The following is a 26,193-nucleotide window of genomic DNA, read 5'->3' as shown; positions in this document are numbered from 1 at the left end:
TTGATCTGAATGGATGAAAAGCATTTCAGAGAACTTTGCTTTGGCCTTGATTTATAACTTTATAATGTTCCGGTTGGCATAGAACTTTTAATTCAATTTCTTTTCCCCTTACATGTATCTACAGGCATATGTGTAAAATCTGAGCAAGATTAAGCGAATTGGAAAGGAAATGATTTATGGCCTCAAACAGGATATGATGAAGAGGCCTGCTATGACATTCGCATATGACTGATCTTTGGTCAAGGTCACGGCACACTATTTACCCACAAGCTATATCTATGTAAAGTATGACCCGTGTATGGTTTGCATTGTCAGATATTACATTATACCTTGACGTACAAACATCAATCAAGATTACTACACATTATTTGATCAAAGGCACTATGTAGGTGAAGTATGAGTCAGACTGGACCAAGTGGAGAGGATTTTTCATAAAATTCTTCTATGATCTTAGACCTAGACCCAGAAACGTAATCCAAAGTCCCTGCATACCTTTTACCCATAGGCACTCTGTGGGTGAAGTTTCAGCTAGATTTGGTCAAGGAAAGAGAGGATATGCATCGGACAAGAGATCTCAGACGGACAAAAAAACGGAAAGACAGATGGACAAACAGACTGACAAATGGACAGGCAGATCAACCACGATAGGTTACCCGCAGAGCGGGTCCCTATTGACTAAATTTACATTATATTGTAACAAATTGCTTTACAAGTATAGACTGTTTTTAAACTCCTTTTGTGGCGGAAAGCTGATATAAATAAATCATCCCTATTTTCAAAGTTATTTAGGAAACAGTTTCACAATATTTATGCTATGGCTAACTATGTTTAATCGAAAACACAAAACACCTTACAATGATCAATCCGTTTGCGTTGACCTTTAGGACTACTCCAATGCTTTCTAAACCTCCATCTTCATTTCCATACTTCCAGTCAACTCCTTTCAAGTTAGGTAGTTTATAGTAATTATAATATTACATATGTTACATTTCATTGGTAAAACGACAAACATGTTGTGTAATAACAGAGTAACATTTATTTACATAAATCAATGAAAATAAATACCCTGTTTAACACAACATCCAACAGCAATGATTTCATCCCTGAGGACTCGCGGCTCGTTGACCAAAATAACATCCTGACCAAAATGAGTATGACACTTATATATGATAAGTGCACCATAATCCCATTCAACAAAGACTGAAATAAGATCTGAAATGAGGATACGTGTAGACACATTTAAGGTACATATCCATTCCACATATACCTACGTCTGGGTATTATTTATCTGAATAAAATGATTATTTCAATCAGTTTCATAATATTGTATGTTGGTTGAATCCTTTTAAAAGATGTACTACATTTAGACTATTCAACACTACCTTTATGATGCCCTACCACCGTCCCTGGTCTGCCCTTATCCTGGTCCCCATACCTCCATCCTGGCTTTCTTCTGACCCGAGAACCAAGTGGTGGTAAGTTACTATCTTCTAGCTCTGTATAGTGATTGATGTTATAGTTCTTCTCTATATATTTTCCTTGTAGAACAATGTCTTCCTGTAAACAGTTACAGTGATGTTTCGTCAGTAATCATTCAATTGCAATTTACTAGTCCTCTTATCTTATTTGCGTGCGTTTTTCGGCGCCTTTCAACAACTGTGTAACTGAATACAAAATCTGTTATTCATTATATAATGGTATTAATGTCTGTTGTCTATGTTTACAAAATGCATCTATATAGAGTTATATAGTGAGAATATACTACGTAATATAACAATAAAACATATTAAACGCGTTGTTTTTTGAGTTCGACATATACATGTACATTTACGAAATTAGATTTGCACAAAATATTATACTTTATTTCATTATTTAAATGCCTTTATCCTTTAACATGCAACTCAAAAATGAAAAGTGATCTTTACCCATTCTCCTTGAAGATTATAACGTAGGACTTCCTCTTTAACTTCTGGATCGTCGACTTGTGAATCAGTGAAATCAAAGCCATTTTCAACTAACTTTGCTGCTGTTGCCTGCAAGTAAATTATATAATTAAGTAAAGTGTATTTAACCTGATTGTTGACTTTAATCAAATTTAATAAGTAAGCAAAAAGATTTGCAAATTTACAATTTAAAAACTGAATTATCATACTTCATGTAATATGCAGTAACGCGTATTGAATAAATAAAATAGACTTTCTAGCATGTCAAATTGTACAGAATAACAAAATTCTTTTATTTATTTTTGTTTACAATTGGTTTCATCTACGATATACATAATATATTGTAAAGACTTAAAAGCAATCAAAGATCTCTAGATCATTTATGTAAAATGTGGTGTATAATCTTGCTGTACCGTATTTTGAGTCATTTTGACAAGCTTGTTGATTTCAGTACTCTTGAACATCTTTCCGTGAGTTGTTTCAGAGACTTCTTCTAGCGAAGCCTGAATTGAAAGAAACTCACATTTGCATAAATGTGATATCAATTTATTATAAATAATGAAATTTTCATGATGTATATACTCACCGGTTCCGTGCTACACACGGATACAGTATAAACTCGGATGCTTCGTTGCTCTAGATATTCAGCAGTTTCTTTTAACCACACACTTTTCTGTTTAATACATAATATTATGAAATTCTATGCATTTAAGAAAAAAAAAAGATGTTCAGAAACCGAAACTTGAATATACTTATTTCTTTAGAATTGGAATTGGACCTATTTAATGAGGCTGATTAGTCTAAAAATGAACCATCTATCTAAAAGTTCAAGATATGGTTTGTTTAGTTATAAACTACATGTATGATTCATAGTAAAACCATCTATTAATAACTTTATTTGATATGGTCAAATATCTGCACCGAATTTAGCCTATTTTTAAAAAAGTATCGTATAAAAATCACATCATCATAAATCATTTAACAGAGGATGCCTATCACTTTATTCTTAATATTGGTCAGCATTGCTCATTGTCTGTTTATCTATGACCTCATCTAAATGAGCTAAATCCTGCAATTTTGCAAATAAATGAAAATATTGTCATTTTTTATATTTTGATTTTGAAGTAAAGAGCGCATGTCTGCTCAAGAACGATTGTTATGTTATTCATACAATGACACACATGATACTTAAAAATGGTACTAGAGCAACCATGCGCTTGATGTTTTCCAGTCGAAAATCCATCGGAGAACACCCTAATTTAGCTCAAAAACATTAACATTAATTTATCAAATATGACAATCTTCATGACGTCATTTCTACAAAATGACATCACTGTGCTGAAAACCTTTTACACATCAATTTTCAATCTGATTGCAACTATCTTCTGCATTATTTTTAAAGATCTTTAAAAACTTAATTTTTTGGGCCGAGAAATGCATAATGCCGCACACAGTCCTTTTACCTTTTATATTTGGGTATTTTTTTTCTCTATATTTTGATATATAGAGCCCTTCTTTTAATGGAGATTTATACAGCCTATATAAGACTACGACTATTGGGCCATCTAAAACGTCTCCTTTATTTTTCAGGTTTCTTGTCTTAGTTTTTTAATCATCATTTTACAGACTTCGCTCAAATCAGTCATTTGATGCAAAGACATGCGCAGTAATCATGTTTTACGATCTGGTGAACAAATTAATTTTTGTTGCGACCTCTCTCAGATTAAACTTATTAAATCTAATCTTACAAATCATCTACAAACATGTTGCATTAAAGCATCAGTGCATGAACTTAATTATATTTCAATTACTTTACGAAGGCCTGAAATGTAGAAAAATATTTGTTTTATGCTTCATGAAAATACAGAGAAAAAATCTTTGAAAATCTTCTTCTCAAAAAACCAATCGGGCAGAAAAACTGTTATTTGTGTTAAAAAAATCCTCAGATAGTGTAGATTCTTTAAGTTTTCATATTAATAATATTTGCATTCAATCATTTTACATGACCAGTATATGTAAAGGTCTAATATCCGTTTCAATTTTAAATTTGACTTTCTGTATACCCTTTCAGACGCCTTTACACCTCGACATCCCCATCACAATTCTAATATATTGTATTTTCATCTTTCATTTTAACAGTTAGAAAATATATATGTTAATAGAGTTTCATCCTTCAACATCCAATGGTGTAATCCCGAGTAGAATTTTAGTTATGCAGTAAATAGCAGGTCAAATCTTACTTGTAATTAATTTGGGATTGTGATAATGATATTCGCAAAAATATGATTTTCAATAAGCAATGGTTGTTCCTTGAATAAAAATAGAATACAATATTTGGTAATTTTATACTCTTAAAATATGTGTTCTACCAGAAAGTCAAGCGGTGATTCAAAGTCGTCGTCTCCTGACGATTTTATGTCGAGTGTGCCTTTACCATCACTGAACATTATAATTCTGCTCTTTACAGGTATTTTTCCTATGTGGGTACTAGAATCTGAAAAGAAAGTTGTAGATAGAGGTGCATCAGTATAATAATATCACAAGACAAACAATACAACAAGAGTAGGGTAAAGTTAAAGTGAACCTACCATGACCAAAACAGCATGCTAGTGCCATGTACAATCCAGCAGCCATAGGAGAGGGACCAGAAGGAACCAACAAATCTATACATATAGAAAAATTTAATTTGTTTAAAAGAAAACCTAAAAAATCAGAAATATATCCGATATTTAATGTTAGTAAATATTTGGTCGAAAAAAAACCGCATTTAGTTACCAAGTGCTTCCAGCACTTTGTCATAATCGTTTGTCATGTGTTGAATTACTCCTGTTTGTTCACCGAATGTAGCGATTCCAAGGTTTTCCTCTATCCCCTGTGTAGCAAATACAGATGCAATGCCTAAAAAATTAATGCGTTTGTACTGATGTGAAGTCATTTTTCTTTAAATAACCTTTTCTAGTAACTTGAAGTTTAATCTACCTTCAACAAATGTTCGCACTGCCACCATCATTTCATTAAACGGCTCACCAACCATACTTCCAGACAGATCTAACAATAAACAAGTATCCGGTCCTTGTCCTGTCTTCAAAAAATTCATGGATAGTCCTGGAAAGAAAATTTTGGTACATATATAGAGATAGTTTTACTTAAATTGTACATGTTGCGAAAAACCCCACTTAGAATTGATTGATCAACAACATAAAACCTAGCATATGCAGATGTATTTTAATTTACCTTTTTGTCTTTCTTTTTCAGCTAAAGTTATCCAGCTGTTAAAATCTTTGATGTCTGGTTGGTCGTTTGGATCTTTATTAAGTCCAGCTAAAACACAAAACAATTCAGCTGCTAAATAATGGATAATTGCAGAAATTGACTGTGAATTATACACTGCAATTGCAAACGTCTTACCAAGATTTCTGAATTCGTTCTGTGTTCTGGCTTGATAATGGGGACTCCTATAATGACATTTTATACAGGTCAGACAAAATAGTTTAGACCATTTTGGATACTAGAAGTGCCATTCCTTAGAACATTTTTGCGCATTTTTTGGAATAAACGTCAAGAAATGATACTAAAAATTTATGCAGAATGGCATGGACAATGGTACTATAATGCTTTTTTATTTATAGTTTTAAAAATATTCCTTATTTTACAAATTAACATATTTTATGTATAGACAATGAAGAAATTTGTAGAAGGTTTACAAAGGCTTTACCTATTACCTAGTTTGTTTGAATTTTAAATAAAATATGTTGGAATTAAAGAATTAAATTAAATTACATTGATCAAATGTGAGTAATGGCAATAATAAATTCATCAATACAACTTTTATATCAATGAAAAAGATTTCTTGAAAAAAAAAACCACAGTTTTAATTTGGGTTTGGTTCCATCCATTTTTCGTATCCTCGGGAGTTTTTTCCTTTTCCATTCATCTCTAGTCGGAAGATTAAGTTTATCGTCTGTTTCAAGCGACGAACTTTTTGATGGAGTTTTAAATAATTCCCGGTCTCTGCCTTCTAGACATTTCACACGATTGTCATCATCAGTACAAACGGAACGACATTTCAGTCCAATATCGTTTTTAGCAAGAGGTTGTCTTGGAAGAGGTTGGTCTGATTTTCTCTTTCTCTTAACCTCTGCTGAATTTGTGGAAAAATGGAATTTCAGTTTCTTTGGAGGTTCGGACCTTAGTGTGTCAGACACATCAATTAGTGAAGTAGTTTGCTCCAGAGTCCTTGACTTTGGTCCTTCATTTGAGTTTGGAATATTTAATCCAGTTGTTTCAGCACCTGCATTTCGATACAAAGGATATGTTGTTTTTTGTACACGATTTATGCTTTTAGAAAGCTGGTCAACTCTCTTATCTAACTTTGATGTCTCTTCTCTTATTATCCTATGTTGCTGATCTCTATTTCCACTTTGGGTTTTTAAGAAATGTATGGTACTCTGCAAGTCTGCAAACGGGAATATTAAAAATACAACATGTGTACATGGGAAACTTGTAATATAGTCAACAACTTTTAGTTTCAGTGTTTTATATATATATATATATATATATATATATATATATATATATATATATATATATATATATATATATATATATATATATATATATATATATATATATAAATTAAGAAATGTATGGTACTCTGCAAGTCTGCAAACGGGAATATTAAAAATACAACATGTGTACATGGGAAACTTGTAATATAGTCAACAACTTTTAGTTTCAGTGTTTTATATATATATATATATATATATATATATATATATATATATATATATATATATATATATATATATATATATGAATATATATATAAATATGTATATATATATATATATATATATGAATGATAGTTGCATCATTTATTGAATCAGCAACAATACAATATGGACATTCAAAGTCTGAATGGTTGGTCTGTCAGAGTGAATACAATTAAATAAATGTTGTATCTGAAATATAATCATATTCCATTTGTCAAATGGAATTACGATGTTAAATAAATGATAATACGTTTACTCATTTTTCTGATTTTGTTTGATCATTGTTTCATTGACTGATTAACGTATGAGAAATGAAAAGGAGAAAATTGGATTTACTTGGCTGTGCCGACAAAGATTTATAACACATACTTTCTACTTAAATTACACGATTGGTCCAGAAATATTGGTTCATTTACAAAACAATAAAATGTGCTTTTGCACCCAGACGCAAATTAAAGGCATTTTAATACAAATTAACTGTGTTTTTGTTACAATGGATGTGAGTAAAGCTATATTGTATACTATTTGCAAATAAACAAAGATTCTACCTTTAAAGTTTTCAGATTTTGGTATCTGAAATGTATCAAATTTCTACAAGAGATGATACAATTCAAATTAACAATGTTTTCTATTTACCAAAAACCTAGCTCAATGCTCAGTTTTTTTCCAATATCATTATGTTAACTTTTAGATTTCAAGTCTCCTTCACCTTGGTGTTAAGAATATATATATATATATATATATATATATATATATATATATATATATATATATATATATATATATATATATATATATATGCCCTGAGATAAAAAAAAAATAGAAATAATAAAACTATAGATAGAAAACAAAGTTTTTGAAAGTTAATCCAAGATGTTATCATTCTTTAAATCTTCATTAAAAAGGAATGCTGCTTTTTAATGGTTCTCTTCTTAACGAATTAAATTCTTCTTTTTAACGTTCAATGGTGACACTTATCAACCTATACACTTAAAAAGGTAGGTAAAATTATCAAATAATTTCCCGGTATTTGGTTTGATAGATAATCCTTGAATTTTTCGAAATGACCATTTCTTGGGAAAATTAAAAAAAATATCTTTACCTGTAATAGTTGTGTTCATAGGACTTTCCAACCTTTTAAAAAGAGATTTTTTGAAAAAACAGATTATTACTGTTTTTTATGAATTTCTTATTATATATATGGATATATTTTATAATAATAATCTACGTACCTTTTTTTATTAATTTCAGATAATTTTCTTATAACCATTGAGTTTGAGGTTTCCAAATCTTCAAGTTTTTTCGTCAATATCTGCAACTACATAGAGATGTCTAAAACATATTTTTCTTAAATATATTTATATACAACAAACTGCATTTAAGATTACCAGGCTTGCCCACTTTTGAGTCTATTTAGCAAAGATTTACCTCTTTGCAAACTGTGTCGGAAGTCGACATTTTTTTTCTGTACGTGGTTATGGTTTCTAAAGTAAACAACAAATATTAGCTAGAAAGAATCTCATTCATATACTAGAAATGAATTGTATGATCAAATTAAAACCTCTTTAACCTAATGGTTTCAGTGTCAATTGTTTTTGAATACTGATATTAGAAATGATCGACGCATCATCAAATGAAGACACCAATAAAATATATTGTTTTTTCTATTTTGTTTTTCTTTTTTCTTGGCAGCTTTTAACATGATGCTTGATAGGTTTTATACTCCTCAATGTTCCTACATTTAAGAAATTAAATGTGACAAAATTAGGTGCATAAAAATTGTTTGAACTAAAGTTAGATTTACTTTTAATTATATTAACAAAGGTTTTTCGCAACCCGTAAATTAAACAACCGAAAAAGGCATATAAAAATTTACATGTACAATTCTATACTTATCATATATTGCGCCATGAATATTCTAGTTGCAATTAATTTGAGAGACGTTATAAAAAATAAAATTGTTTTGATTTTGTTTTTTCGTGTTCATATAAAACGATTAACAAGATTAAAACAGTTCTTCTGTCGTTTGCTTTTGCATTTATTATTTATCCATAGTTTAGTTGCCACAAATTTGTTCAGTTGCTTTTCAAGATATCTTTTGTAAAGTTAACAACTGTAAAGTTCGTCCACAGGAATAGACAGTAGCCGTGTCCGCGTAATTTTTGAGCGGCCGTCACCAATGTGTAAAATACAACATTGTATGTAATAAAGAAAGTTGATCCGGATGTGTAAGGTATGTGATCCCGAGCTAACAAAAGACTAAAAAAAACTAGCAAATTTGGTTTGTTTTATAAGAAAATTAAATATTTAAGTGAAAATTTATTCCGATCACGAAGATTTTACATGCACTGTATGTTTAAAAAAAATGAGTAGGTATATTTTTTCTTAACATACTAAAAGTGACACCTCAGCAAACAAACATTCAGGACAGATCTATTCTGTCCGATCTTAAATCTTCAAGAGGTGCATAAAATGCAAGTTTACATCTAGCTATGGAATAATTCAGAATTTATCACCTTTTCCATATTTTATCTTACCTTCCTACCTGTACACCTGGTCAATGAAATGAAAGTAGACGCAAAAATTTCCATTACTATTTATATCTTTTAAAATTCCCATATATCTATACTTGACTCTGAGTCATACATTTATGGAAACACATTTTGTTTTCTTCGTTACCAAACATAATGATCATCTAAGAATGGCACAAAACTGATAAAAAATAACGCGTCTTAAGGTTTTTAAATATTTAGTTTGGTTTCAAATGAAACTATGGTGAAACAAGACAAGAGGCCCGTGGGGCCACATCGCTCACCTGAGGAACAATGGGCGTTCAAAAGATATTGTGCCATATGGTCCCTCGGTAGAATAACAAAAAATAAATATTGTAAAGTATTCGAATTTTACGCTTATTTTTGCATACACGTAATTTTTGACATTGTACCTTCATGAAATACTATTTTTTACCAGAATAAGAAAATCCTACGCAAGATATAAAACTAAACATTTGATAGGGGTACACTGTTTAGTTGTTAACTTCCAATTCTCTAGATATATTTTCGTTCTGCCCCCCCCCCCCAACACTTTGTAAAGCGATCAAAATATATGAGAGCATATAGGTACATTTTTTTCATCAACTACTTACTAGTTATTGTATTTTTAAAAAAATATAATAGTTATTGTTTTTTATTTAAAAAAATTCTACATGTATAAATGTGAAAAAGAAAATTGTACCTCAATGTGCTCAATTCCTCAAATTAAAAACATTCAAAAATTTAATTTGCCTTCTCCATTATAATTAAATGACTGTTATTTACCTCGCATACAAACCATGATAATTTTCCGCTGTGATATTTTCTTAGGAATAGCAATAATTACGTTATCCCCGCAACAGAAATGTGTCAGAACCATGGAAACTGTTTTAAAGATTTTAAACTTGGTATTTCCTATTCAGCATTTAAAATGGGAAAAAAGAATGGCCTCAGATTTTCAATTCTTTTATTCACTCAAGACCAGTTCACTGGTATTTGAGGTTCAAAATCAGTTTATACAAATGTACACAAACACAGTCAAGGATCACATGTACAGTAGGAGTAATAATGACGAAAAAAGGTTAAGTTTACAATACAATAAGTTGTTAAAGTTGGTTTTTGGAAGAACAGACTTTGAAAATTTTCTTTAAAAATATTGACAAATTTTTTACTTTTTTAATCTTTAGTTTTTAAGATCTGTACAAACATAGAATTGTGAGCAAATCTCTGTATCTTGCTTATAATTCGAAGCTTAACACTCAAATATGGTTAGTAAATAGAAATTGTAAACAATTAAACACAAGAAACATGCACTATAGCAAATAAAGAACACAATTTATTTTTTCGAAATGAATCATATATATACATGTATATATATATCTACATATTTCCGTCAGCGGTATCAAACTCTATTTAAACTGAATAAACTCGAGAAAATGCCGAGCATCTTAACAAAAACCTATTGCATTAATCTACCATTACGCAAAAGATAATGCCAAATTACCGATAGAATGAATTGTATTTCAGTACTTTTTTGATACATCAGATTTTGCTTAATTTGCGCAGGTAAACAGTTAACTGTTTGATTTACCGAAGTCTCTGTTTGATTTGATACGTAAAAATCACGAAAAACAGGCGATAGTTCCCATGTTACAAAGCATAAATAATGAAAACGAAACGAAAATCAGAATAAGCTAACACCAACGTCATGTGTGAAAACTGTCAACGCATTGAAATATGTAGCCTCAATTTACTTCACAAAATCGGCACCAATATATTTTGCATGTTTCAAAAATTTCCCTTCATACGCGAACTGTTGCACAATAAGCAAATTCATCATAGTCAGAGCGACCCTTTTTCGTTTAATGTCATGGCTGCTTTAAACAAAGAACCTCGTTTTAGAAGTATGGAATACGAGTCTTGGTAAAATGGGTATGCAAACCCGGGCCGTGACAAAATAAAAGCCGGGGCAGATCGGCAATCGTCAATTCCAAATACGCATTATTTTGCAGCAATATTTACAACAATACAAATATACTGGTCCATCAAATATCCTGAAATTTTAATAAGATTGGCAGATTAATAACTGCCAATCTTATGTTTTGCCCAGGCCAAGTCTTGCCTACCCATTTACCAGATGCCGAACCCTAAGCTATTAAACTGATTGAAACACGCCTTTCATTTATTATTATTTTCGTAATAACTCAGATTTGAAACAGAATTAGCCCTTAAGTTTTGCAATTTATATTTTCCTTCCCATAAGGATAATTTATGCTAAACTACATATTGTACGTTGAATAGGACTCAGTAGTTCTTGAGAAGAAGATTTTTTAAAATGCACCCCCCTTTTTCTACAGTTTCAAGGTTTTCTCCGCTTTGAATACAGATCGGACTTTTATTTCTGCAATTTATATTCGCCCTCCAATAAGGATGCTTTGTGCCAAATTTGGTTGAAATTCGATAAGCGGTTTTAGAGAAGAAGTTCAAAATGTAAAAAGTTAACAGATGGACAGAAAGACGGACGGACGGAAGACGGACAAAATGTGATCAGAATAGCTCACTTGAACTTTCAGCTCAGGTGAGCTAAAAAAAGCTGTCAATGTGACAGCAAACCTTTTTGTGTTAACAGTATCCATAATCAATTTGTCAACACTAAATTGATAAACACTACATATCAACTCTTACAACTGGTATTTTGTCAATAGGATTCCCCATATGCAATATTATGCCAAAACATGACATACAAAACAGCAACTTCCTATCTTGAAAACTGTATGAAGAGTATCCGTGCATTAGGGGTACCCTTTTGGCAGCAGCCCACCTGACCGCCGCCATTCTTGCCATTTCAATAACCGGATTTTTCATTTGGAAAACTCAGTTAAGAAAAGTTACAAGGATAAATCTAAGTAAATTTCGGAAAATTCTTAAAACATCACTGTAGAAGTCAAATTCAAATCGCTCGACACTAATTGTAACAAAATAAGACGCCAAACATATGTTATCAGACTATATTTTAATGCCAAAACGGATAATTTGAGTCATGTTTACTTAACACAAAAAATAACATCAATGTATAATACATGTATACAACATACTTTTAAAACATTTACAATTCATGATATCGATCGTTACAATTGATTTATTTACACATTGCTTATCATTTCATGTACAACTTTCATTTACACTAACTACATGTACAAATGCAAGTATACAGATTGAATTTGGATTGGAACAGGATAATATTTGATTAAAACATGTGCTGTTATCTCTGTCTCTTATTACAATATTTAAATGGATTTAGGTTTTTTTAACATAAAAACATCTTTCAGACTGGTGTGATCTGATGTGCCTTAAACTGAATTCATAACGGTTATACTTGATCAGTTAAATCCTTTATTATGATGTAGAGTTATCTAGGCATTCATTCATCTTCATGGGTCTAAATTTGTGTTAATTAAATCGCGTTCAATGCTTTTCCCCCTGAAATATAGAAGATTTCAGTACACCAATTTCTTCAGTTCGCCTTTTGTGCTGTATGAGTTTATCTTAATTAGAAAAGAAATCCGTCCTTTCAATTTAATACCAGACTCTGTAGAGATTAAAAACACAATTAATTGATTTTTCACATAACAAAAAAAACAAAATTACATAAGCTGTATTTTCGTAATATGGCATGTATCGAGTTTCAGAAAAGTCTACAAACCTTTCCTCGCTATCTCAGTGTGTGTTTTCTGACATGTCATTTTCATATCGGAGAACTCTGCTCTCCATCTGAATATGTTTAAGAAGAGGATATCAATATATGAAGTTGTTTTGTAAAAACACAAATTCATCAAAACGTGAACCATAAATAAAATAACAAATATTAAAAACTAACAACAAGACACATTAAATAAACATGTACACAATACTTACATATGTCCATCAAGTTAAAAAATTGTTGAACCTTGTTTGTTACGACCATATGTTTTCTCGATTTTATCATTGATAACTTTTGGTATACAATGCCATTCACTGCCGTTATTTTATGTAAAAGTGGCAATTGCTCTATGTATATACCATATCCTTAGTATATCTAATAACTATTGCGTGTATTTAGAATGATTAAGGTTAATCAATTGAATGTATCACAGACCAGTTGGAATTTGATATTTTTTGTTTTATCTTAGTGTTTCCATTGAAATCAAAGTGTTATAAGTAGAGTTGGAATATCCGACTAATGATCATTTTTTACTTCTTTATCTAATTTCTGGCCTCTGAAATAAAATTTGATCATAACTTTTCAAAAACGTTAAGGATTGCATTAAAACGATTGACTGATAAAAGTTCCACATAATGTGTCTTAAATGTTAAAATAGTTTTGAGATCGCATGTGCCATTTGTTAATTTAGTTGGAAAAATTAAATTCATGATGTATGATAATTTTACATAATGATTTACTATAACAACTTGTGGCTTGCTGATTTAAAAATATTAAAAATATCGTTTTTTGTGAAATAAGCTGCAATTTATTCACCTCTCACATATAGCTTATTGGGGTAGAGGAGCAAACAATATGAATAAATAGACCTTTTGACAAATAAAATAAAACAATATTAATATGTTGCTGTTCATGTTTTAGACAAATAAACTGTGTGGTAGTGTGAAAAAATACAGGCGTTAACTTCTTCATTTTGGGAGTTGATTTTAATCAACTCTCCTATGCAGTTACTCAGACAAACCGAAAGTGAAACAGTGTTTGGACCTCGGCACAAATCATTGCTGCTGACAAGACTTAGTTCTTGAAAATAATTGATTAATTCGATGTAATGTATGCTAAAGCATTGTTTTTCAAGGAAACTTATTCATAAATACCTTAAAAAATACAGTTTTTAAATGGTACGAACAATTTAAATATTTTTGTAGTCGTATGTATTCCTACGCCAGAGTTCAATATAGTCTCGTTCAACTTGACGCTCGGCTGTCTCCGTAAATCCTTGTCGGAGATTTACTGTGTCAGCCGAGCGTTTGGTTGAACGAGACTAGAGTTCAATATTGCTTGGATCTATACATTTCTATTGCTGATACATAGTTTGATTGAATTAATTTTATCTTTAAATATTATTTAACATGATTCATATGGGTCCAAAAACTTATATTATAAAAATGTGCCTAATTCAAATTAGAAACTACATGTACTTGTGATGCAAAATAACATATCATTGATTTTAAAATAAATAAACATCGACAAAATCAACTCCCGTCAGTTCTTCAGTACTTTGATTTTTAATTTCCTATCAAGAACCCCCAATATGACTTTCGTCAACTTCCTCAGATTTTTTTTCTATTAATATTCTCAATGTCAATCAAAAGACATTAACTAGACACGTATGAAATACATTTAACAAAAATACCCAAATGTTTTGATCATGATTTGATGTATAAGAAATGTGTCAAAACTTTTCAAAAAGTTTAGTATTGCATTTGAACGATTAACTGATAAAAGTTTCATTTACCATTTCTTGCAATTTCAGTAATTGCATGTGTTTTCTGACACACCATCTTCATGTCGGAAAAGGATGCCCGCCATCTAAGACATTAAAGGAAACCATTAATTACATGTACAACGGTATGCATGTGGCCATATTTTCTTTTATGAGATTTAAGTTGAATATTGAATTCAGTTTTTGACAACACCGTCTCTCTAATGAGTCTTGATTTTAGATAAATTATGATATATTAAAGACATCGTTCATTTCCCAACTTTCCTTTTTAATATCGTTGTTGAAATCTAATTACTCTCCTTTTAAGCCAATGTTGAAAAACAAATATACACCTGTACTATATACTAAATTTGACGTAAAAAAATCAATTATATCATACATTTTAGATCTTAAGGTCTCAAAATAATAAATCGAAAAAGTTATGAATACTAATATTGTCACCGTTTAAAAAAAATATCTAGGAGATATCAAATCGGGCGAAGATTAATTGTCTGTTTGGATTAGGTATGCTGAAAATTATTTTTGTTTTGTTGTTGATAAAATGAGTAAACAAAATGTACATGTATTTATAAGAGAATTTTTAAAACTTAACATACACTTAATTTGTGTAGAAAATATAAATGGGGGAAATCATATAAACAAACAAATTACAGCATTTAAGGGTTGACAAGCTAATTTTTTTTTACAAATATAGTAAAACTAGGCCGTGTGACTATCGTACATTCGGACGAAAAAGACTATCATGATCTAAAGGTCGGATGATCCCTTCCGGGATAAAACTTTCCGTATTAATCATTAATTTTTTTCCTACATCACCCGTTAAAAGAGGAATAATAATTTTTAAAAAAATTCGAGTTAAAGTTTAAAATTAGATAAAATATGTACACTAACATGCATCCATCAAGTTCCAGAATTGTTGCACCTTGTTTGTTTCGTCCATAAGCCTTTTCCACTTTTTCATTCACAGCTCTTGGGAGATTGTACCATTTTCCGTCTTTTTTATATGCCCATGCTACCTCGACTGTATTAAAAAATGAGTTGCCCTTGAATTATCATTAGCAATGGTTTTAGATAAAAACAGTGTTCGAATTTTCGATAATTAAAAATTAAACCTGCTGACGCTTCATTTCTTTCATTCATTTGAAGTCGTCGATTTTGTTCGTTAAAGTCCTCGATTGACATTGGTTTTTTTCTTGCTTTATTACTACTGTCGTCTTTTGTCGATTCCCGATTAAATATGTCATGATGTTCTAATTGACCCGAGGATGAGTCAGATGAAAGGTACGGTTCAGTTTTCTCAGCTCCTGCAGCTTGTGATGGCATACCCTTTTTTTCCTGTGAATTAACTCGATCACTAAAAGAACATCAATAAACTACTTGTTACACATTTAAGAGGCTCGGTGGTTTACAAATTACTTATTAGATCTACTCTAAGTTTATTGAATATATATTTTCATACATCAAATTTGTATTATAAAAATTATTTAGTAATAAAAAATTCTATAAATTTCAACTTTAACATATGATTGTTTTCCTAAATCTTTACAGAGTTCTTTTGTTTAAGGAGATCAACAAATCTAAAAATGGCATTGACCATCTGGCCCTCTTAATCCGTTTTGAACATACTTCTTTTTAATCAAATAATAATCGTTTTGTTTTTGTCTTCCCCATTATAATAAGATCTTTATTGGCATATCTCTAGTATTATTAAATGTAAAATGATTATATTATTTACCAATTGACATAGTTTCAGTAGCAATGAGCGGTTATTGTTTACCTACCATAGCTTTACATCAAATAAGCCATCAAATCCAAATTTGTATCGACCTTTAGTTTTGTCTGACCATCTGACCTATATGCGTGAAATTTCAACACCATTTAATCATCAAAATTAATTCCATGTTATCAAATAATAATTCAAACTTACAAACTGCTTTACTAGTTTAATTTCATTAGTGTAGTGACTGTTTTTAATCCATTCTGTAGTGTGGAAACTGCTATCCAAGAAATAAATAAACATTAAATTCCTATAATCAAAAATATTTTGAAAAACTGTTTTGCGATATTCATGCTATATCTGGCTATGTTATGTTTTGTTTTATTGACAATACATAAAGTCTTACGATTATCAATCCATTTGCGTTGACATTTAGGACTACTCCAACGCTTCCTATACCTCCATCTTGATCGCCGTAGTTCCAGTCATCACCTGTTACAGTTAGCCAATTTTTTAATGATAACACATTACTGTGGAATCATCATTGTTCGTGGGGGACCAATGTTCGTGGCTTTCCTGGGTAACCCTTGTCCTCGAATTTACATCCCCGCGAACCTATACACATCGTTTGTGTGATATTTATTAACATGATCCAGATTACATTACCAACGAGATTAAGTCCCGACGAACCAGAAACATTTTGGCTACTCACGAACATTGACCTCCACGAATAAAAATGATTTCACAGTATTCAATATATTCGTGTCTGTTTTGATTTTTTTAATTAAATAAAAAGTTTCATTAATGTCTTTAAACATAATAGCGTAAAATTTCATAAATGTTTAGAATAGTTACCTCGTTCAACAAAACATCCTACAGCAATGATCTCATCCTTTAGAATTCGCGGCTCCTCAACCAAAATAACGTCTTGGCCAAAAAGAGCATGACACTTATAGACATTAGCTTTGCCATGATCCCATTCAACCCACACGGACATACGATCTGCAATAAGAAAACTTTTATTCTAAACATGTATGTTATCAGATAAATCTTTTTACTAAACCCTAATATTTTTGAGATACACACGTCAGGATATTTATTTATCTGAATTATATGATTTTTGCAATTTTAATCAACTTAATAAAATTATATTATGATTGAATCTGTGATATACTATATTTACTCTGTTTTATATTACCTTTATCATGCCCAATTACCGTCCCTGGTCTGCCCTTATCCTGGTCCCCATACCTCCATCCTGGCTTTCTTCTGACCCGAGAACCAAGTGGTGGTAAGTTACTATCTTCTAGCTCTGTATTGTTATTAAAGTTAGAATTTCTCTGCATAAACTTTCCCAGTAGAACTATGTCTTCCTGTAAATAGTTACAGCGATGTTTTATTAGTAATCATTTAAAGTTAATTTCGTTTACCTCTTCTCACATTTTCGCATACGCTTTCCAGCAATTTGGCATATAACAGTGGTGTAACTGGTGCCTAAATCTGTTATTTAGTAAGCAAAAGTATTTTTACTTGATGTCTATTCCATATGTTTACAAAATAGCTGCAAGTCTAAAACAATTGTTCACATATCTTTAAACAAAGTAATCCTTTCTCTCCATCCCAAAGATTGAAACAAATATGGATTGTATAACGAATACCAAGTTACGCTATTCAATGTTCAGTTAAAACAGAATAAATTTGTTTTGTGAGATTACCAAAAATTAGACACCACCCCTCCCCCTTTGCCAAAAAATTATATCTTGGGTTGTGTCATAATATTACGACTTTTACGAATTTACATCTGAAATTATTCTTTAGTTTGTTATTTATTTTCCTTTATTCATTGACATGCAACACAAACTTGATTTATACCCAGTCTTCCCCATTAGTATAACGGATGATTTTCTCTGCAACTCCTGGATTGTCCACTGAAGATTCAGTGAAATCAAACCCATTTTCAATCATGTTTGCTGCTTTTGCCTGCAATGAAATGTTTTAAACATGATTTTTCTTTAATAAACGTCCAAACAAAGAGTATTGTTAATATGCAATTAAAAAAAATAATTATATTGTCTCAAACTACAGTACAGATAAGATATTGTATAGCATCATACGCAATCAAATAGACATAACTTTAGATCATTTATGTATGGCTTATAATCTTGAAGTACCATATTTTGAGTCATTTTGACAAGCATGTGGACTTCGGTACTCTTGTACATCTTTCCATGGGTTGTTTTAGAGACTTCTTCTAGGGAAGCCTGAAATAAAAGGAAACTCTTATTTGCATGAATGTGATCTAAATTCATATAAACAATTAACTTTCAGGATGTAGATACTCACTGGTTCAGTACTGCATACGGATACAGTATAAACTCGGATACTTCGTTTCTCTAGATCTGCAGCAGTTTCTTTTAGCCACACACTTTTCTGTTCAAAGCATATTATGATAAAATAATGTCCTTCTTCAAACCAGAAAAAGATCCATACAAAACTAAAACTAAAATGTAACTATTTTATGAGAAAAAAATATTGTTATTCAATTTTCCTTTTTTAGCAAGTACATATTGATCATTTTGCTTTGGGTTTTTCATAGTTCATAAGTAATAAGTATGCTTTAGACAGTACTTAATTCAGGAATTTGAGGCAATTAAGGCATGCGGACCAATCAGGTTAAGAGATCTGGTCACAAATAAACCTCTATTGCGATCTCTCTCAGACTATACGTATTTAAATTTAACCTTTCCAATCAACTGTTACCTACCAACATGTTGCATGAAAAAATGACAATAAAGCATTATTACATGTACTTTTATATTACTCCATTTTAATCTATGAGTGTAATGTAAAATCCAAGCAGATTTTAAGTAAGCAGTAAATGGAAGTTCAATTTTTTTTGTAATGAACTTTGGATTATGATACTATTGTTCGAAAAAATATGACTTTCAAGTATTAAGCAATATTTGTTTTCCACTAGAATATCATATTTAGTGATTTTTATGAAGTAAAAATATGTGTTCTACCAGAAAGTCAAGCGGTGATTCAAAGTCGTTATCTCCCGACGTTTTCGTGTCCAGTGTACCTTTACCGTCCGTAAACATTATAATTCTGCTTCTAAGAGGTATTTGTCCTATGTGGGTATTCGAATCTAAAACGAACGGTATTAGACATCACTAAAATAGTTTAGCAATACGTACAATGTAATGTAAGACAAGATGAAAATGTACAAACCGTGCCCTAGACAGCATGCTAGTGCCATGTACAATCCAGCAGCCATAGGAGAGGGTCCAGAAGGAACCAACAACTCTATGCAATAAAAAAAACCTTGAATTGGTCTTAATGAAAACCTAAAAAACACAGAAGTTAATTTGAGAATGAATGTAAGTTAACAGTTTAGTCATTCAGTTACCAAGTGCCTCTCGCACTTTGTCATAATCATTTGTCATGTGTTGAATTACTCCTGTTTGTTCCCCAAATGTAGCAATGCCAATGTTTTCCTCTATCCCCAATGCTGCAGACACAGTTGCTATACCTAAAGCATCAATGCGTTTTTAATAATGTGAATTCAATTTCATTCGATTTTGTTTTAGAAACTTAAAGTTTATATACCTTCAACAAATGTTCGCACTGCCACCATCATTTCATTAAAAGGCTCACCAACCATATTTCCAGAGAGATCTAACAATAAACAAGTATCCGGCCCTTTTCCTGTCTTCAAATAACTCATTGATAGTCCTGGAAAAATCAAATTGCAGAGATGCATTTAGATTTACTTTCTAAATGAACATATTTTAGAGAAAAACACGCAAAAATGGTTGATCTACAAAATAAGACACTTTTAAAACTCTAGCTTGTGCACATGTATATACACACACCCTTTCTCCTCTCGATCTCAGCTAAAATTTTCCAGCTGTTTAAATCTTTGACGTCTGGTTCGTCGCTTGGATCTTTATTAAGTCCAGCTAAAAATTAAAATAAAACAACTGTTTATTCACGAACAGTTGGGCAAAAATGACAGTTAATCATACATTTCAGAAAAACAAAAGTCTTACCTAGATTTCTAAATTCGTTCCGTGTTGTGGCTTGACGATGGGGGCTTCTATAATGACATAATCGACAATTAAGACAAAAAGAAACTTGACCATTTAAGATATAAGAAGCAAAATTCTTGCAAACAAAATTGCGGTTACTTTGGAATATACTTCATCATATAATATTGAAAATTTGGGGTAAATAGCATTGGCAATAGTACAATGATTCTCACTATTTTTAGTTTTAAAATATTCATTCATTCAAGTTATTGTTTTATGGTTAATAAAAAGTGAGTTCTGTTTATGATTAACTTCATCAATAAATATAAACTTGTACAATAAAAAAACAAAACGCACGGTTTTGATTTTGGCTTGGTACCACCAGCCTTTTTTGTCCTCAAAAGCTTTTTACATTCATCTCTCGTCGGTAGGTTAAGCTTATCGTCTGTATCAAGGGTTGGACTTTTCAATGGCGTTCTAAATAATTCCCGGTCTCTGTCTTCTAGACATTTCACACGATTGTCTTCAACAGTTGAAACGAAACGACATTTCAGTCCATAATAATTTCTGGTAAGAAGTGGTTTTAGTGGAAGTTGTTGGGATTTTTTCTCTGTCCTAATCTCTGTTGAATTCGTGGAGGAAATCGAACCCCGTTTCTTTTGATGTTCAGATTTTTCTGACAGGTCGATAACTGAATTAGATAGCTCCAAAGTCATTGACGTTGGACCCTCCTTTAATGTTGGACAGGGTAGCCCAGATGTTTCTTTTGATTTTAAAGCACTTTTATTTTGATATACAGGAATTCCTTGTTTTTTCAGACAGGGTATTCTTAGTGAAAGTTGATTTACAGTTTTATTTAATGCAGACGTCCTCTCTCTTAGAATCCCAAGTTCCTGATCTCTATTTTCACTTTGGGTTTTTAAGGAAAGTATTGTACTTTGCAAGTCTGCAAAGACGCATATTACAGGTTGTATAGCAAAATGTGTAGTTTTATTATATACTTGTTTCATTATCTGCATTTGTCAGTTTAATTTTGAACTTTTAGGATTTTCTTACATTTATTTGATTTAATAGATAATCATTCTCATCATTCATTGTAGAAAATGAGTATGTTCAACATTATTCTCTCTCTCTCTCTCTCTCTCTCTCTCTCTCTCTCTCTCTCTCTCTCTCTCTCTGATAGATATATTCATTTATTCATAATTCAGTTTCTGTAAATAAATGAATAATGAAACAATAAATAATGTATGCAGTCTTAGAGATGATTTATATTTTGAATATAAACCTATATTGTGTTAAATCCAACATGTGGCCAAGAAGGTTGGTAAGTTATTAAAAATGTTTTATTATATTCACAATTTGTTTTTTTAGAATGAAAAACTGTTTTGGAATGATGGTTGCATAATGTATTTAATCAATAACAATTCAATATGAATATTCAAAGAAGTCAGTTTTAGCGATTTGATGTGAAAAAGTATGATATGGTTTTTTGTTTAACAAGAGGCCAATTGGCCTTAACGGTCACCTGAGTAGCATATAACCGATACACAAACTTGACGAGGGGTCTCATATATGCATTTAATTAAGTTTTATTCTGGAGTAGAAAAATTATAAATCTGTAATGACGACCATCTCCTGCCTGAAATATTTCAAAAAGAACTATGAAACCCATAATTTTGGTGAAAACTTAAAGATCTGGTCTACAAAATTATGAATTCAGTTTTCCTATCAGGTGTGTGGGTGTTAAGAAGATAATTTTTTAACATTATATGCATTAACACCTATACATCCATTTTGGCCCTGTCCTAGAGTCAAAACCCATTCTCCAGGGGACATGAAATTCCAGTAGAGGACTACCTGGTAAACATAATTTTAAGTCAGTTTTTATACAGATGTTTGAGAATAGAGAAGAAAATTTTTAAACATTATATGCACTATCACTATATTGCCATATTGCCCCCTTCCCTTTATGTCCTGAACCCTGACCCAGAGGCCATGTATTTCACAATATAGGTAGATGAGTTAGTGGACATCATAACCATGTATTTAGTTTTTTGTCCACATGTGTGGGAGTAGAGAAGAAGATTTTCATGAATTTCACAACTTTGGTAGAGGGCTTCATGGACATTATAACCAGGTATTTAGTTTTTAACAAATATATATTGGAGTAGAGAAGAAGATTTTCTAAAATTTAATACATTTTAACTGTATGGCCATATTGGCCCCACCCTGGAGCCAGAACCCCTGACCCAGGGGTCATGAATTTCACAATTAGGGAAAGGGCTTCATGGACATCATAGTCATGTATTTAGTGTTCAACAAATAAATAGGGGAGTAGTTAAGAAGATTTTTGAAGATTTAAATCATTTTTAATATATGGCTTTATTGGCCCCACCCTAGAGCCTGAACCCCTGATCCAGGGGTCATGAATTTCACAATTTTGGTAGAGGGCCTCATCGAAATCATAATCATGCATTTAGTCTATAACAAATATATATGGGAGTAGAGGAGAAGATTTTCTAAGATTTAATACATTTTTACTATATGGCCATATTTGCCCACACCCTAGAGCCAGAACCCCTGACCCAGGGGCCATGAATTTCACAATTTAGGTGGAGGGCTTCATTGACACTATAACTATGCAACCAGTTTTTTCCTTACATGTGTAGGAGTGGAGAAGAAGATTTTTGAAAATTTGGCTTTTTTGGCATATTTGGCCCCACCTGTGGCGCCCCGTTTCTTTGGTTGGTTTTGAAGAAGAAGTTAAAAATGTAAAATTGTTAACGCACGACGACTGACGAAAACAGATAGCAATAGGTCACCCAAGTTTACTCAGGTGACCGAAAAATACAATTTATACTTTTTACGTCCCTCTTCTTGAAGAATTTTACTTTTTGAATTTTTAACTGACAATGACGACTTGCCTTTAAAGCTATACACGCTATAATTTACGTCAATTTTGAATGACAGTGAAAACGCATGTGTTTGTCTACTTATAAAAGTTATCCTTAATCTGTAAATTACAATGGTGAATTCCATCTCGTTACAAAGATATAGATTTTTAATTGTTTATTTTCCTGCCGGGAAAATATACCTTTTCATGAATATTGATGAAGGAAAAGCGAAACCGACCTCATTGCGCATGTCCGCGGAGAACTAGGTGGTCGTTATTGTTTGCCTAATTAAATATCCAACTTGTTTTTTAATATGCTTAACAGTTGTTAATTTGAAATACATACATGTATAATGAGTAATATACGTTTGTCATTCACGATACCCTTACTTCTGCATTAACACTTATAGGATCTATAAATAGCACATAGGGGAAAAACACAGGTCTACGTCATTTTTTTAAAGGAAGTATTCATATCTACTCACAGGCTTGTATATTTTTCTTTTGTTTGTACTCGTATATCGGACAAATTTATGCTTTACTGAAAATATCCTTTCCTTTGTGAAACTATCACAATTATGAAGATGTTGACCCTTCACCAGTTTTGGTATGATAGACTAAATTTAGCTGTCGATATCACGTGATAGATTGATATTCACGAGGAGGCATTACTTTCCTGGCAGGAAAATAAATATTTTTTATTGTTTGATATTTGATATATTTGTTACGTGTTCGAATTGAGCATTATAATTAACAGCATATAGGTAACTTTCATTAGTAATCAAACACATACATTTTCCCCTTTATTCAAAATTGACGCAAATTATAGCGTGTATAGCTTTAAGTAGTTATCGTTTCCCGGTATTGGAGTATTTCAAAGATTTAATAGAGAATAAAAAAAATGCTAAGATGAAAATCCAATGAAAATTCTTTCTCATGAACTGTGCATAAGAAAATCGAAGACATAACTTTACCTGTTATAGTAGTGAGCATAGGACTTTCCAACCTATAAAAATGTTATGGAAAAAAATGACTGCAGATTTGTGAAACTTTTTTCAATTTCACATAAATTATATGTCACAATAAATAAGTTGCGTACCTTCTTTTGTTACTTTCAGATAATTTTCTTAAAACCTTGGACTTTGAGGTTTTTAAGTCCTCAAGTTTTTCCTTCAATGTCTGCAACTAAATAGAGAGAAAAAAAAATTTCTCTCATAAAAACTTACTAAATTTTTATATTTTCATGTGTGTGACTTTTTCGATTTGCAATTTTATATTAAAGAATATTTTAAAACCTATATTTGGTTCTCAACATTTATCAATCAGAAAACATACAATTATACGTAAATTTATGACATATAGTCAAGATTTACCTCTTTGCAAACTGTGTCTGAAGTCGACATTTTTCTTGACCACGTGGTTATGTTTTCTTAAGTAAAAAACGAATATTAACTCTCACAAAAGTAACATTAATATACCAGAAATTAAATGGATCAAATTCAACCCTAACTTATTTGCTGTTCCCTTAATGGTCTAATTGTTTCTAAATATTAATGAAAGAAAAGGCGCATAATGAAATCAAGACAATAATTAAATGATTTGTTCTTTTTGAGTGCTGGGTTGGTTTTTTACAGCTTTTAAATGATGTTTGATAGGTTTTATATAGCATTGTTCTTGCATTTAAGAAACTGAATGTGATACACTTGGGGTGTATAAAAAAATGTTTGAATTACAGCCAGTTTTACTTTGAATAAAATAATAATGCATTACCATTTACCCCATTATTCAAATATATTAAATTAACAAAAGTTATTCGCAAACCAACTTAAGCAACCTAAAAACCAAACTTAATGCAAATAACATTAAAACCGTACAATTTCTATATCTCATGATATATTACGCAATTATAAATTCTAGTTGTAAGGTATTTGAAAGACGTTGTTAAAGTTTGTTTCTTAAGAATTTTTCGTGTTCATAAAAACGATTAACAAGATTAAAACAATTCTTCCATTTGTTTGGGGTTTTTTACTATGCATTGTTTATTCAAAGTTTGGCTGCCAATCATTTGTTCGGTTGGCTTCCAAGACATCAAGAATATCTTTTGCAAAGTAAACAACTGTAAAGTTTGTCCTTAAGAGTAGGCAGTAGTGGTGTCAGCGCAATTTTTAAACGGTCCTCGTAAACGTGTAAAGTTTCGCGATGAAAATACAACATTGTATGCAATAATGAATATTGATCCCGATGGGGTAGATTGTGCGATCCCGATTGAGTTGTTAGCTTAAATGTAAATCTCAAGAAAAAACAAACGAACAAATATGGTTTATTTTTTAAAGAAAACTAAAATTTATAGTAAAAATGTATTCCAAACTTGAAGAATTAACAAGCACTGTGTGTTTAAAAAAATTGACTGGGTATATTTTTTCTCTACATACAAAAAGTCCCATATAAGGAAACAAACATTCAGGACAGATCTATTCTGTCCGATCTTAAATCTTCAATTGGTGCATAAAATGCAGGTACATGTACATGTATACATGTAGCTGTTGAATGTTTCAACAATTTATCACCTATTCCATATTTTACCTTACCTTCATACCTATACTTCTTGTCAATGAAATGAAAGTAGAAAGCAAAAATTTTCAGTACTATTTATATCTTTAAAAGTTCCCTTATATCTATATATGACTCTGAGTCATACATTTTTATGGAGACATAATTTAGGTTTTGGTATTATTTTGTAAAAACGCGTATTAAGATTTCTGATTATTTTCAGTTTGGTTTCAAAGGATAGATAAAAGCTGCAACGATAAAGTTAACAAATTT

At 31.1% G+C, this 26,193-nt stretch overlaps 2 protein-coding genes across 8 annotated transcripts in view; both read right to left on the bottom strand.

Moving 5' to 3' along the window:
• The window catches only part of LOC105341673 (uncharacterized), a 32,933-nt gene extending 8,134 nt beyond the window's left edge, over positions 1-24,799 (bottom strand). The window contains exons 1-17 of one of the 4 annotated variants that reach the window (XM_066086844.1): positions 24,781-24,799; positions 8,144-8,183; positions 7,948-8,033; positions 7,818-7,849; positions 5,811-6,399; positions 5,352-5,398; positions 5,178-5,264; positions 4,923-5,048; positions 4,719-4,841; positions 4,532-4,606; positions 4,313-4,437; positions 2,530-2,616; positions 2,357-2,446; positions 1,926-2,033; positions 1,383-1,557; positions 1,066-1,212; positions 855-940 (exon numbers count right to left, since the gene is read on the bottom strand). In XM_066086844.1, coding sequence (XP_065942916.1) covers positions 855-940; positions 1,066-1,212; positions 1,383-1,557; positions 1,926-2,033; positions 2,357-2,446; positions 2,530-2,616; positions 4,313-4,437; positions 4,532-4,606; positions 4,719-4,841; positions 4,923-5,048; positions 5,178-5,264; positions 5,352-5,398; positions 5,811-6,399; positions 7,818-7,849; positions 7,948-8,033; positions 8,144-8,173 — 2,013 coding nt within the window. In that variant the 5' untranslated portion in view covers positions 8,174-8,183; positions 24,781-24,799. Of the gene's footprint in view, positions 1-854; positions 941-1,065; positions 1,213-1,382; positions 1,558-1,925; positions 2,034-2,356; positions 2,447-2,529; positions 2,617-4,312; positions 4,438-4,531; positions 4,607-4,718; positions 4,842-4,922; positions 5,049-5,177; positions 5,265-5,351; positions 5,399-5,810; positions 6,400-7,817; positions 7,850-7,947; positions 8,034-8,143; positions 8,200-9,252; positions 9,299-24,780 lie in introns of those variants that run through there. The other 3 variants (XM_066086846.1, XM_066086843.1, XM_066086845.1) reach the window with 3 other exon arrangements.
• Positions 12,265-26,163, bottom strand: LOC105341671 (uncharacterized). Of its 4 annotated transcripts, none has more exons than XM_066086848.1 (23): positions 25,959-26,163; positions 24,744-24,799; positions 24,470-24,555; positions 24,345-24,376; positions 20,835-21,423; positions 20,499-20,545; positions 20,322-20,408; positions 20,056-20,181; positions 19,856-19,978; positions 19,678-19,752; positions 19,470-19,594; positions 18,790-18,876; positions 18,618-18,707; positions 18,319-18,426; positions 17,645-17,819; positions 17,302-17,448; positions 16,853-16,938; positions 16,511-16,581; positions 15,842-16,083; positions 15,621-15,750; positions 14,742-14,815; positions 12,895-13,017; positions 12,265-12,726 (listed from the first exon to the last, which is right to left on the bottom strand). In XM_066086848.1, the coding sequence occupies exons 2-22, from the start codon at positions 24,771-24,773 to the stop codon at positions 12,992-12,994; spliced, it is 2,556 nt and encodes an 851-aa protein (XP_065942920.1). In that variant the 5' UTR covers positions 24,774-24,799; positions 25,959-26,163; the 3' UTR covers positions 12,265-12,726; positions 12,895-12,991. The 4 variants fall into 4 exon arrangements, with proteins under 4 accessions (XP_065942920.1, XP_034324195.2, XP_065942919.1 ...); XM_034468304.2 differs by having other exon boundaries at positions 12,265-12,835; positions 12,950-13,017; XM_066086847.1 differs by having other exon boundaries at positions 12,950-13,017.
• Positions 26,164-26,193: the final 30 nt, after the last annotated feature.

This window comes from Magallana gigas, chromosome 6, assembly GCF_963853765.1.
Source record: "Magallana gigas chromosome 6, xbMagGiga1.1, whole genome shotgun sequence".
In the NCBI taxonomy this organism is placed as follows: domain Eukaryota; kingdom Metazoa; phylum Mollusca; class Bivalvia; order Ostreida; family Ostreidae; genus Magallana; species Magallana gigas.
Note: the sequence above shows the minus strand (reverse complement) of the source record. Positions and strands in the feature narration are given on the sequence as shown.

Bases quoted from the DNA above. Each gene is read 5' to 3' on its own strand.
- LOC105341671 (XM_066086848.1), bottom strand. From the start codon at position 24,773: ATGTCGACTTCAGACACAGTTTGCAAAGAG. The intron at 18,708-18,789 runs GTGAGTATCTAC...CTTTTATTTCAG, and splicing joins CCGTATGCAGTACTGAACCA to GCTTCCCTAGAAGAAGTCTC. The intron at 16,582-16,852 runs GTAAGACTTTAT...TCACGCATATAG, and splicing joins ACGCAAATGGATTGATAATC to GTCAGATGGTCAGACAAAAC.